Genomic DNA, 13097 nt, shown 5'->3' on the forward strand with positions numbered 1-13097 from the left:
CAGTTATATGCTGTTGCTATGTCTTTTAGCAAGGTGGCACAGTGGAGCAAGCTCTGGGCTTGTAATCAGAAAGGCTCATTCTCATGAGTTCAAATCTGGCCTCAGACACGTATTAGTTGTATGACCTTGGGCAAATCATTTGATCTGTTTGCTTCAATCTCCTCATCTATAAAATGAGCTGGAGAAGGAAATGGCAACCAGTATCTTTATCAAGAAAATCCCAAAGGGGTCATGAAGTGTCATGACTGAAATGAATGAACATTAACAATACCCTGAAGGGCATTGGTCATTTTCCTGAAAACTTGCATTTTCTGCAGTTTGTCATTCTGTACATTTAGCTGGTTACCTCTCTGTCAGCAGCTGAGTAGAATTCATCATCTGTCACTTTGAATTATAGCTAATCATTGCATTGATAAGTTTTTTCAAAATTGTTCTTTTTTATAATGTTGTTATATTATAACATGATCTCATGGTTCTAATCATCTCCCCTCAGCATTTGTTCATAAGTCTACCCAACTTTCTCTGATACTGGCCTCTTTGCCATTTCTCATGTCACAAGAATATTCCATTATACTTTTATGCCATTATTTGTTCATCTCTTATTCAAATGATGAATACCTATGTGGTTTTTAATTCTTTACCAACACAAAAAACAAATATTTTCTGGTTGCAGTAGATGGATAGAGTATGGATAATTTATTTATTTAATTGCAGTTTTGTTTATTTTGTTAAACTTTTCTCAATTACATTTTAATCTGGTTTTCACCAGATTTGGGAATTATTTTTTCTACTTAATAGTATTTTAAATTTTTTCCAATTACATGTAAAAATAGTTTTCTACATTCATTTTTAATAATATCTTTTTATTCTCAAAATACATGCAAAGATAGTTTTCAACTATTCACCCTTGCAAAACCTTAACATTCATTTTTATAAAATTGTGAGTTGCAAATTTTTCTCTCTTCTTCCTTTCCTCCCTTCTCCCCAAGAGCAAGCAATTCAATATTACCTGATTATATTTAAATGTGTTTCCTACTGTAGGCCATTCTGGAGAACAATCTTTCTTCTGAAATTGCCAGCAAAATCAACTTGGTGGATCTGGCAGGCAGGTAATCATGGTTCGCCTGTGGTGTCTCAGGTGTCCTTCCTGGTGGGAACTGCTTGAAGCAGCTGCCATTCTTATATTCCCATTAAATTTTCTGTGAGCTTTGGAAGAGTTTAGAACCTTATATACTTTGCAGACATCCTGAGGAAAGTATAAAAGGAACAGATTATTTGGAAACTTAAGTTGTTGCTGAGATTCTGAGTGGATAAAGGCCACAGGAGTACCAGACCTTCCATTTCTTCTATGGAATTGGCTAGAAGGGAAAGCAGTTTACACATTTTGGGGGAATGAGGGGTGTATTAATACTGTTTTTTTTGTATTGGTAAGGAATCTTATTCTTGAACCCCTGGACATCAAAAATGCTTTAATATTAAAAAAAAAAAACCAAACCTTTTTGTATTCTTTTTAAAAAATTTTTTTTTTAATTTTAAATTTTATTTATTTATTTTTATTTTTATTTTTTTTTTACCTTTTTGTATTCTTAACACCTCACACAGGGCACTTATTTTGAAAAATGCTTATTGATGCATTTATTGATGGCCTCCTATTCTAATGTGAGGGACTTCTTGGCTACAAAAAATAAAAAAAATTCCAAGTGATGAATGTTTCCTAACTATTAGAAGATTAAATGAAGCAAAAATCCTTATTTTGAAGCTGTTTGTTAATTCATGCAATTAGAACTTCCCTTTAGGATCACAGACTCATAGCTTTCAGGGACCTCATCAGTCCATTTGCTTAAACCTCTTTATTTTGGGAGCAAGAATTCTGAAGCGTAGAAAAATAAAATTACTTTTCCCAGATCACACTGATAGAAAGAACCAAGGTGGCATTTGAACCCAAGCCCCTGACTATCAATCCAGCGTTCTTCCTTTGTACTCGAGAGAATTTATAAGGCATCCAGGGCTTGGGAATAATTGAAGTACCTATTCCTAATCTTGGGTTGTTCCTGGCTTGTGTTTCAGTGAAAGGGCAGATCCTAGCTATTGTAAGGACCGGATCACTGAAGGTGCCAGCATCAACAAGTCCTTGGTGACCCTGGGCATTGTTATCTCTACCTTAGGTAATGTTCTAAGGGCCTGGATTGCTAAATGGGGGAACAGGGAACCTTTTGAGAGTATGCAGGGATTCTTTCTGGCACTTTTCTATGAGGATAAGGACAATGGAAATAGCTGTTGATCAGAAAAAAGCCTCAGTTTCTTTTTAGGAGCTATTTTCCAAAGATGGGTAAACAAACAGTCTCTCTGCCCCAGCCATGCTAGCCCACTTGATGCTATATCTACCTATACCTGAAATTTTCTCCTTCATTTTGTCTTCTTGAAATCTTTTTCTCTTCAGAGCTCATCCCAAGTCTTCCTTCAGCAAGAGATTTTTCTTGATTCCTGTAACTCTTAGTTTTCCATTGTTCTCTCTAAACCCCCCAAATTATTTTTGTATTCCTTTCATTCGTACATGTTGTTTTTCTTAGTAGAAGATAGACTTCTTGAGGACAGGGATTGTTCCTGTTTTTGTCTATGTATCAGTGGTTCCTGGCACAGCATAGGCACCTAATGCTTATTGGTGAAAGGTTGTTCATTCATTTTGACACTCCTGTGATATATTGGATTATTCTTGGAGCCGTTTCCACAGCATTAAATTTTCATTGTTTGAGGAAATAGGCAAACATGAATATAGCTTGCTTCCTGCAGGGCAGGAGTCAAAAAATACTTGAGAAGCTAAGAAATGAAATATTTCTTTTTGAATTCTTTAAAAACTCTAAATTTGAAATGTGAGCTGCTTTTTACTTCTTTCTTTTTTCTTTTTGAAGCCCAAAACTCCCAGATGTTCATCAATTACCAGAGCCCGAATAGCACATCCAGTGAAGGTGGAGACAGTGGAAGCCTCAGCTCTCCCTCGGTGGCTGGCAGCATTGGTGGACTCCCTAGAAAGCAATCATACATCCCCTATCGGGACTCTGTGCTGACCTGGTTGCTGAAAGATAGTCTAGGAGGCAATTCCAAGACCATCATGGTGGCCAGTGAGTGTGAGACTGGAGTCAGCTCTGGATGCAATGACCATGTTCTGGCCCAAAAGGACAGATCAAGTCTGCCCAGACCATGCCCATTTTCTTAGTTTTTAAAAATTCACATTTTGGTCTATCAGTGGCAAGATATCTAGTAGGTGGATTGGAGATGGTAGGATATGTGAGCTTTGGGGAGGGTTACTAATCTTTTAACTTTCTTTTTCCTGTTTCAGCCGTGTCTCCTGCAAACTCCAGTTATAGTGAGACCATGAGCACATTGAGATATGCTTCTAGTGCCAAAAGCATCATAAACAAGCCACGTGTGAATGAGGTAAGCTTATCTTCTGAAACCCTAGATAAGAATGGTAGGTGTCACTGATGGTAACGCCTCCGAGGTTGGTCTCAGGTCTTGTTTCTATATTTCTGTATCTTGTTCCCTTACTTATTTCCACCTTGTCTATATCTCAAGTCCCAATGGGTGACCAAGCAGTGATTCTCAGATCATAGCATTGGAACCAGAAGGTGAGGGACTGAAATGTTTTTTTCCAGGATGGCAAGATTTTTTTGACCTCTCATATTGATCCTGCTCATATCTGTTTTTTTTTTTTTTTTAAATAAGATCATCCTTTTGAAAATCCCTGATATTTCGCTTCAGGAAGAGCATTGCAAATTTTGGGGTGCTACAGAAATTCATCCTGAAATGGTTCTTGTTTTATATGTGTAAGACTTTCCTCCCTCACTTGCAAATATTTTGCTATTTCTTTTTATATCATGACCTAAAGGGGGAGATTAAGAATGATTAGGTCATTTAGATCAATCTTGAATAAAAAATTTCAGTACATTCCTTAAGGCTTCTTTAATCATTTTAGTGAAAATTCTAGTAATATCTCCTGAATTATGTGGCAGAAAGTATTTGCTCATTGGCTGGTTGAAGTTGTAATTACTAGTTGGTTTCATGAATCTGGGAGCCTGACACTGAAATTAATCATTTCTAGTCTTCTCTGTTTTAGGATGCAAATGTAAAATTAATCAGAGAACTTCGGGAAGAAATTGAAAGACTGAAAGGCATGCTCCTGAGCTTTGAACTGGTATGTGGGATTCCCAGAAGATTCCCCTACTCAGGAAATTTGTCATGAGACAGTTCCAGCTATATTCTGCAATGTTCCATGATGGTGGTGGGGTGAGAGAACTAGGTGACTCTGTAGCTGCTCTTCTGACATCATTACAGTGGTCACCTTGGCTCCTAGGGTAAAGAGGAAGCATTGCATGATGGACTTGTGGGTAGTTGGGTGGATGATACCAGGGTATGTTTTTCCAAGATTGTTAATAATTGTGTGAGGAGAAAACTTGTCCCTATTTCTGTAAATCCTTTCTCTTCATGTGATCATATGCACCTTTATTAGTTTCTCTCTATTTCTAATTTTGGAAAGAAATTCTTCCTTTATGCATCTTCCCTTCCCAAAATACTTGGAAGCTTTTTCTGAACAACGGCCATCTCTGCTCCCTTTGCCCAGGGGAATTTGAGTCCCTTCATGGATGGAAGAAATGGAAACCTGAAGGAGCTGGTTCTCCATAATGAGATGAAAGTGAGTATTTTTAGTTGGGGTAAGTGGTAGGACTTGGAGCAGAGAGGGGCATTTCTGGGATTCAATTCTCTTTGACTTGAGTGCAGGTTTATTGTTCCATTGTCCTGTGTGGGAGTGATGTGGTTTTTTTGTGACTTATTTTCTTACTGTTTATGGTCCGCTAAGGGGATTGTGGCAGCTCCTTTGGGGGACCAACACACAGTCACAGAGGAAGGACTTTTCATTTAATCAAACAATTATTCAATGTGTATCGAGTATCTACCAAACACTGTGCCTTAGTACCCAGCTTCTAAAACTGTGGGTTGTGACCTCAAATGGGGTTTTGTTATCTCAGCAAATGTTTAATTTGTATGCCTGTTATATATACCTATATACCTGGGGTCACATAAAAATTTCTTGGGCAAAAAGAGGTTGTGGAAAAAGTTTAAGAAGTCCTGCTCTAGAACATAGTGTTTTGTCCTTAAAGATCATATGTGGTCTAATTACGGAGACAATTTGAAAACAGCTAAATATTAAACTATAGGTATGAAATGCATTAAGAAGGTAACATATATACCAAAATATCCCTAATAGCACTTTTTTTTGATGTAGGTAGCAAAAATACTGAAAATAAACTAGGTGCCAACTAATTGGAGAATGCTAAAGAAATTGCAGCTTGCAAGTATTAAATGCACTGTAAAAAATACAAATATAGGGAATACAAAGGAACATTAGAAAAGCTTGTGTGAGCTAATGCAGAAGGAAAAGGAGAATATAAACAATTGATACAATAATGGAAAAAGATAATAAAATTAACCTGAATGTTTAGTAATTGTAGTGACCAACATTAACCCCAGAGAAGAGATGAAGAAATCCACCTATCTTTTTGTTGGAGAGCTAGGGGAGCACAGGTGTGAAATGTTGTTTACATTGTCAGTTGTAATCATTATATTGGCTTTCTTAAATATTTTTCTTTGTTGCAAAATAGATCTGTTAGAAGGCTTTTTTTTTAATGGGGAGAGGATAAACTGGAAACAACTATTATGTTAAAAACAAAAAGCAAAAATTAAACTTATTCTTAAAAAAAGAAATGTAAAATGGAATTACAATAAAATTTATGCACAATAATAGTTGAGAAAATGAAGAAACCACTGAGATTAAATAATCAGAAGGTTTCAAGAAGAAAATAGGACCTGATTCTTAAGATTGGAGAAAGGAAAATATCCTGATTTTTTTTTTTAAAGAGAAGAGGAAAAAGTTATCTTGTCTTCAATTCCTAGGGAGATATTAGAATTGATAATTAAGGAAATGAGCAAAAATTTTTCAAATTTTAAAATAAAAAAAATGAATAAACAAAAATTATTTTTAAAAATATAGAACACTGGCCCAGGAGTCAGGAAGACCTAAATTCAAATCTAGCATCAGACACTTACTAGTTAACTTCTCCTTACCTTAGTTTCCTCTTTTGTTAATTGGGGATAATAATGGCACCTATCTCCCAGGGCTGTTTTGAGTACAAATGAGATACCAAACTTTATTTATTTATTTATTTTTGTGAGGCACTTTGTGAAGCAGTGAGATTAAGTGACTTGCCCAGGGGGTCATGCTGCTAGAAAGTGTTAAGTGCTAGGTCCTCCTCACTTTGGGGCCAGTGTTCTATCCACTGAGTCATCTAGATGCCCCTTGTGATACTATTTGTAAAGTGCTTGGGATAGTAGTGGCATATAGGATATAAAAGTTATTAATTGTTGTCTTATTATTATTATCATTATTAAATATTGGCGAGTATCTCAAAAGGAAAGCAGTCATTACAAAGAGCCACCATGGTTTTATCAAGAATAGCAATACTAGTCTTGCCACTTTCCCTTTTTTGACAAGATTATTAAACTAGTAGAAAAGGAGAATATTATAAAACTGATGTAGCTCGGTTTTAGCAAAGCCTTTAATAATGTTTCTCATTCTATTCTTATGAAAAGATATGACCAAGACTGGTGGTATCAAATTCAAATGGAAACACAGGTATCTAAACCATACATAAGGATCCCTGTGGGCTACATGTTGACTTAGAAAACCACATAGTAACATTATCTCAGTCCTATTGTATTTTTACTTACTTTGTTACATATTCCTCTGTTATATTTTAATCTGCTTTGGGCCACACTTAGTCTTGATACTACAATACAGTCTGTTCTGATCTAGATCAGGGGTTCTTAACTCAGAACTTTTTAAAAAAATACTTTGATATTTGAATTTAAATGTAATTTATTTCCTTTATAAACTTTTGCATTTTATTTTATTTTATTTTAAATATTATTATGAGAAGGGGTTCAAAGATTTCTCCAGATTGTCAGAAGACACATGACACAAAAAATGATTGGCTCTATATGATAATACAAGTATTAGGTGGATTTAGAACTCATTGGATGTCCTGACCCAAGGACATTTCTAAGGATTCAATGTCATCATGAAAAGAGTTCTCTAGGAGTAGCCTAGAAACTTGTAATCTATGCTTGACTTTGTTACTGCTGAAATTTTTTTTATCAGCCTTGAGTGAATGTGTAGATGGGTACAAAACAGGGGGGGATGATGGAGTCAGGCTTGATTATGGCAGATTAGAGACTCTTAACAAAATGAAATCCAATAATAATATAGTTAAGGTTTTAATCTTGAGTGTAGCATAACACAATGAAAAGAACTCTGACTCCAAAGTCCTAGAGTTCAGATTCCCCTTTGATGTTTGCTGCCTGTTTGACCTTTATTTGGTTGAAAGAAAGTCCTGAAAATCTGCAAGTTTGTTGGATGTCTTTTTTTTTTTTCATTCAAATAGGATAATTTTGCTGGATTTGATACTTTTGGCCACAGACCCAGTTCTTTTGATTGCCAGTATATATGATTTCAGGACCTTTTATTGTAGTTGCTGATAAGCTCTGTACAATTCTAATTGTAGCTCCATCATATTTGAATTTTTTTCTTGTTTCTCGCAAAATTTTCTCTTTGATGTGGGGGTTTTGAAATTTGGAATAATATTCCTATGTATTTTCCACAAAGGATCTCTTTGAGATGATGATCAGTGGATTTTTTTCTATTTCTATTTTCCCCTCCTATCACTCCAAGACAATTTGCTTAGATTATTATTTCTTGCATTATTGTGTCAAGGCTCTTTTTTTGGTCAAAGCTTTTAGGTTGTCCAATTCTTGTATGTTCTCTTTTTGCTCTATTCTCTAGATCTGTTGTTTTTCTTATGTTTCACATTCTGTTCAATTTTTTTTCATTCTTTATGATCTGTTTTATTATTTCTTGGTCTGATAGGTCACTGACTTCTCCTTGGTTAATTCTAATCTTCAAAGAACTATTTTCATCATTAAGACGCTATCTCTTTTTCTAGTTGGTTAACTTTTTTTTCTTTTTTTCTTTTTTTTTTTTGATGCTTTTTATTTTTTGGTTTTTCCTCAATGGCTCTTATTTGATTTTTAAATTTTTTTTAGTTCTTCTATAAATTCTCTCTGGGCAGGAAGCTATTGTTTTGTTTTTTTACTTTAGAGTTCTTCTCTAAAGATGAACTCTAGTTTTCTCTATTCCCATAGTAAATTTCTGTGGTTGGGTTCTTTATTTGCCAGTTCATTTTTTTTTAATGAGAAGTATTAGTACAAAGCATCTCTGGATGGTGCCTCTGCTTCCACTTCAGCTTCCCCCTCTGACCTGGAACCCGGAACTAAGAGCTCCTCTCTCGTGCAGGTGCCAGCAGCCAACAGCATCCCTGCTTCACTGCCATTGCACTTACAGGTGTGGTTGTTTTTTCTGACCTAGGGCCAAGACTCTGCAGCACAGTTGGGCCTGGTGTTCCTGATGAGTTGAGGTTCACTTGGTCTTCCTGGACTTTGACCCAGACTCCACAAACAGTGCAGGAAGTGAAAGTTTCTCTGGTTCTTGCAGAGGCTCCAGCCAAATCCATCTAGCCTCAGGGGCCCCCATTGGGTGTTTCTGTTGAATTAACCTGGAGGTGTTTTCACCTCACACTGGCTAATCCCCTGCCTGGGATCTTTTTTCAGATCTTATTGAGTTGTAGCTGGAGGATCCCTGTTCTGTCCCAAATCTAATTGGTTTTTCACCAGTCTGTGTTTGCCCTGAGGCACAAATTTGTTCTGTTTGTGGGGGAAACCTGGAGAGCTTGAAATTTACTGACCTACTATTCCATCTTGCCAGAATCCTGCCCCCCTCAGGAAATAAAATTAAGAAAATGATGTTTCAGGAAGATTATAATGTTTGGTAATTGGGTGAAGGGCAGAATGGAGATAGAGATTGATGGAGAAAAACTGGGGGCAGATAAACCCCCCCATTGGGGGAGTATTTCACAGTAGTCCACTTGGGTGGTGAAGAGAGGCTGGACTATCTCTGGTGGCTGCAGGAATTAAAAGAAATAAATTCAAGAATTGTTTCAGAGGAAGAAGTGTCTTCATGACAGTTAATATATGGGGAAGAGTGAAAGAGTACTTGGAGATCACTTTGGAATCTTTTAATATTTATTGGATTTCCGCAGGCACCAAAAACCTTTTCTTTCCTTTTTAAGCCAAGGAGGGGAATGTAAAGGATGAGTTATGAGGAGAGTGGGCATTTTTGGTAGTGGTAAAAGTTTTGCCTCAAAAATCCTTAATTTCTAGGAAGTGGGAAAGATATTTGTAACCAGGAGTCGTGGGAGAAAGGGAAATGTTGGCTTCCACAGTGACTATGGCAGAGATGATAGTTGAAGTTGAAGTCCAAGTGTGCATCACAATGGGCCCCACAGGTTTGTTTGAGGGCAGTCCAGTCATAAGTCATAGGTTTTGAGGGAGACCCAGCCCAGTGACTATTTTATTGGAACTTTTCCTTTGGGGTAGATTTTGCCTCTTTGAGTTCTTTTTTTTTTCCCCTTATAGAAAATACCACTACAGAATGCTGATACCTTTTGGACTCTGGTACTTTTTAGACTCAGGCATTTACTTAGTGACATGTTTCCCTACATGTCCTTTACTGCTCCTCTGACCTAGGTCTTAGCTTCCCAGCTCTTCAGTTCTGTTACTTTCCCTCCCATTCATAGCCCAACTTCGTTGAGCACTACTCTTCCCGATCCTCCCCTACACTTTGCTCCAACTACCACCGCCACTCAATATATAATCAAGGCACAAGATATGGGATATGCTGACTCATTCAGGTTCAGTGCCTGAAGAAAGGCAGTTATTCTTTGGGGAAAATGAAACCCCCAAATATGAGTCAAGTCTATAAGTGATAAGAGTTTAATTTGCACTTATCTTTCCTTATCTCTTCGATTCTCACTTCCCCCAATATATGCTCCTTGAGGCCAAAGACTGGTTGCATTTTTGTCTCTTCTTCATTGGGCAGCACAGTGCTAGGTACATAGTAAGCCTTTACTAATTGTCCTTTCCAGTTCTGTAAGTGGTGTTGCTTTTAAGCTACTGTCCTTAATTAAGGCTTTACCTTTTCTTGGAAGCTTAGGAGAAGGGAAGGATGCAGTTGATTGGTTGCCATTGACAACCATCATATTTTCTGATGGAAGATGGGGTAGGGGAAAGCCAGGAATGAGAATTCTTTCTGACTTTAATTCTACTTCCTTTTTACTGGTACTAGGACCCAAAGGAGGTCAGCATTTTAAGGTAGCTAATAAATTTAGTTCAAGACCTAAGGGGATGGGTGGGAGAGTGGTAGAACACAAGTTAAAGGAAAAAAGATTTGAAAATGTAATACCAACTGGAGAATTGATGTGAAGAGTTGGTGGTTTTTAAAAAAAAAACTATCTTTTTATCTTTAACTTTAACAACCTTATATCTCCTCCAGTTTTATGGCCCTTTAGGTAGAGAAAAGATGCCCTTACTCCCTTTCTCTAGGCTGTGGTGGTCCAATTCCACTGATCAACAAAAAAGTCTGATATGATCATCTATATTTTGAATAGGACATTCCAGGAATGGTCAAGATATTTTTGGGAACTGGGATCAGTGATGGGAAAAACCAGATAAGGAGAGACTGGAGTGATTTTTCAGATCTGTCATTCCTGATCCAAAGAGGACCCCATTATGCTAGTTGGTTGATTCCCTCATGGTGGTACTAAAGAGCTCACTTGTGCCATGTTAGGAGGATGGCTGATGGCTGCCTCCCTGATCATTGCTCTGTCAGAAAAAAACAGAGGATGTCCATGGATTGGTCCAACAGAAAAATAATGGTTGGAAGGAAAGTTATAGATATTGGTTGTCTACCTTTCTGGCCAGTCCTTTCCCAATTCATTTTTAAATTCCTCTTTGGTTTAATATCAATGTGATCAGCTATGAATAAAAGAAGAAATGTATTTAGGTCAATGAGAACATCAAGTCAGGCTGTTCTCTGACCTCAAACTGATTGCCCCATGCCAAGTCTCTGAGAATAGCTTCTGTGATTTCTTTCCCAGAGAGACCAGCTCTCCAAAGACTGGACCCAGAAATGGGATGACTGGAAGGTTCTCATGGAGTGTAATGTTGATATCAACAAGAAGAAAGCTGGGGTGATGATTGATTCCAACCTGCCACACCTGATGGTCCTGGATGATGATGTGCTGAGCACCGGGGTTGTGCTGTATCACCTCAGGGTAAGGGGCTTTAAAGCAGATCTGGGGAGAAAAGTGTTTCCTAGCAAGGTATTTCCTGCTTCTCCTTCCCTGCTGGGGCCAGAAGACAGTCAAGGAGAAGCACAGGGCAGGTGATATGGTTTCCAGATAGTGTGTTTGCTTCATCCATTCAGTGGTGATAAAATCCATTGGGATCCTCTGCCTTAGTGGTGGTAGCTTCTAGAACACTGGTCCGTTTGTGAAGGGTCTTCCTCTTTTTTGTCTCAGGAATAGTGAATTTCAGTGGGTCAGTGTGCAAAGTTTCAGGGGCACCTGTGCTATTTCCTAATGTGCCTCATTATGTGATTTAGATAAGTTACTTTCTTCTCTTCTCTTTACCTTGCTTCTTCATCTCTAGAATGTAGAAAATAAGGCTTATATTCTTTCTCCCGAATGCTGAGGCATGAGAAGGGAGTTGTGAAGAGCTGTGAAATTCTATCCTCAAATCATTGTCAGCTCCATGAGCTGAGTCTTTTTTTTTTTCTCCAAGTCATTCAGGGTTAGGTGACTTGCAGAGGATTATACAGCTAGTAAGTGTAAAGTGTTTGAGGCTGCATTTGAACTCAGGTCTCTGATTATCTTCTGTGCCATCTAGCATTTTAAAGAGAAAAAAACCAAGACCCAGAAAGATGCTCTGTAGATTTATTGTTCTCACAATTTATATCATATAGATTATATCTGTATACTATAATAACATAAAAATCTACTATATATATGCTATAATAGCATAAAAATCATACCAGTTTTATATCTTTTTTAGTTTCTGCATTGCACTGTATGTTCTATTCTAATCCAGTCTAATAAACATTTAGTTAGTGGCTACTATGTGTCTGGTACCAAAGCTCCTGCCTCCAAGGAGCATACAAATTAATGGGGGAAAAAACAATGAATAAAAAAATGACAGGAAAGAGGAGAGCATGGGGGAGGAGGAAGGCAGATCACCAAGTGCATCTTGTCTTGTGGAATTGAAAGCAAACAGATAATCAGATAAAGAGCAGAGAATTCCATATTGTATTAACTCTGTAGTCCATTAGAACAGTATTTTTTTCAGCCCTGAATTATTTTCTAGCCTCCTTTCCTCTCTCTCCCTATCTTCTCTTAATGCTATAGTATTTAATATACTTATAAATATATAAATATATTTAATATAAATGCTATAGCATTTAAACTTGTCCCTATTAAATTTTGTGACGTTAGCTTGTGCCCCTTTATCTAGCTTGATAAGATCTTTGGGGAATACTAATTCTTCTGTTCAGTGGAAGCACTATGTCCTTCCTCCCTATTTCTTCATTTCTAATCATTTCCATTTGAGTATATGGCCTGCTGAAGTGAGAACTACTTCTTCATTTCTAAATAGAGATTATTTAATATATAATTTATAATATCTATATTATTAGGATATAGAATATTTCATAGAATAAAGAGATTTAGAGATCATCATGTCGATTTCCCCTAATTTTAAAGAAAAAAAAACCAAGACCCAGAAGGATGCTCTGTAGATTTATTGTTCTCAAGTTTGTTGGGGACCAGAAGAATCCAGTTTGGCATACAGAATCAATCACTTCTGTCTACTTGACTTAGCCAGGGTTACTTCCAGTTATCCTGAAGGAATCCATTCATTTACTATGAAGGTCAAATGAGGTAATATTTGTAAAGCACTTAGTATGGCGCTTAGTACACAATAGGCACTTAATAAATATGCTTATTCCCTTTCCTTCCTCTTTCATACAGCCAAACTTTCTTGCTTTGCCACAAATCCAGTATTTATTTTCATTACGGTTTCTTTATTGTATTTTAAAG

General features: G+C 37.0%; 1 protein-coding gene across 1 annotated transcript in view; it reads left to right on the forward strand.

The window, feature by feature from the left end:
• LOC127546636 (stAR-related lipid transfer protein 9-like) overlaps positions 1-13097 on the forward strand; it is a 92708-nt gene that overhangs the window by 65162 nt on the left and 14449 nt on the right. The window contains exons 6-12 of the mRNA XM_051973655.1: positions 1042-1109; positions 2068-2165; positions 2910-3119; positions 3338-3435; positions 4115-4192; positions 4619-4690; positions 11103-11279. Of these exons, the coding sequence (XP_051829615.1) occupies positions 1042-1109; positions 2068-2165; positions 2910-3119; positions 3338-3435; positions 4115-4192; positions 4619-4690; positions 11103-11279 (801 nt within the window). The remainder of the gene's footprint in view (positions 1-1041; positions 1110-2067; positions 2166-2909; positions 3120-3337; positions 3436-4114; positions 4193-4618; positions 4691-11102; positions 11280-13097) is intronic.

Source organism: Antechinus flavipes, chromosome 2 (genome assembly GCF_016432865.1).
Source record: "Antechinus flavipes isolate AdamAnt ecotype Samford, QLD, Australia chromosome 2, AdamAnt_v2, whole genome shotgun sequence".
NCBI classification, from domain to species: domain Eukaryota; kingdom Metazoa; phylum Chordata; class Mammalia; order Dasyuromorphia; family Dasyuridae; genus Antechinus; species Antechinus flavipes.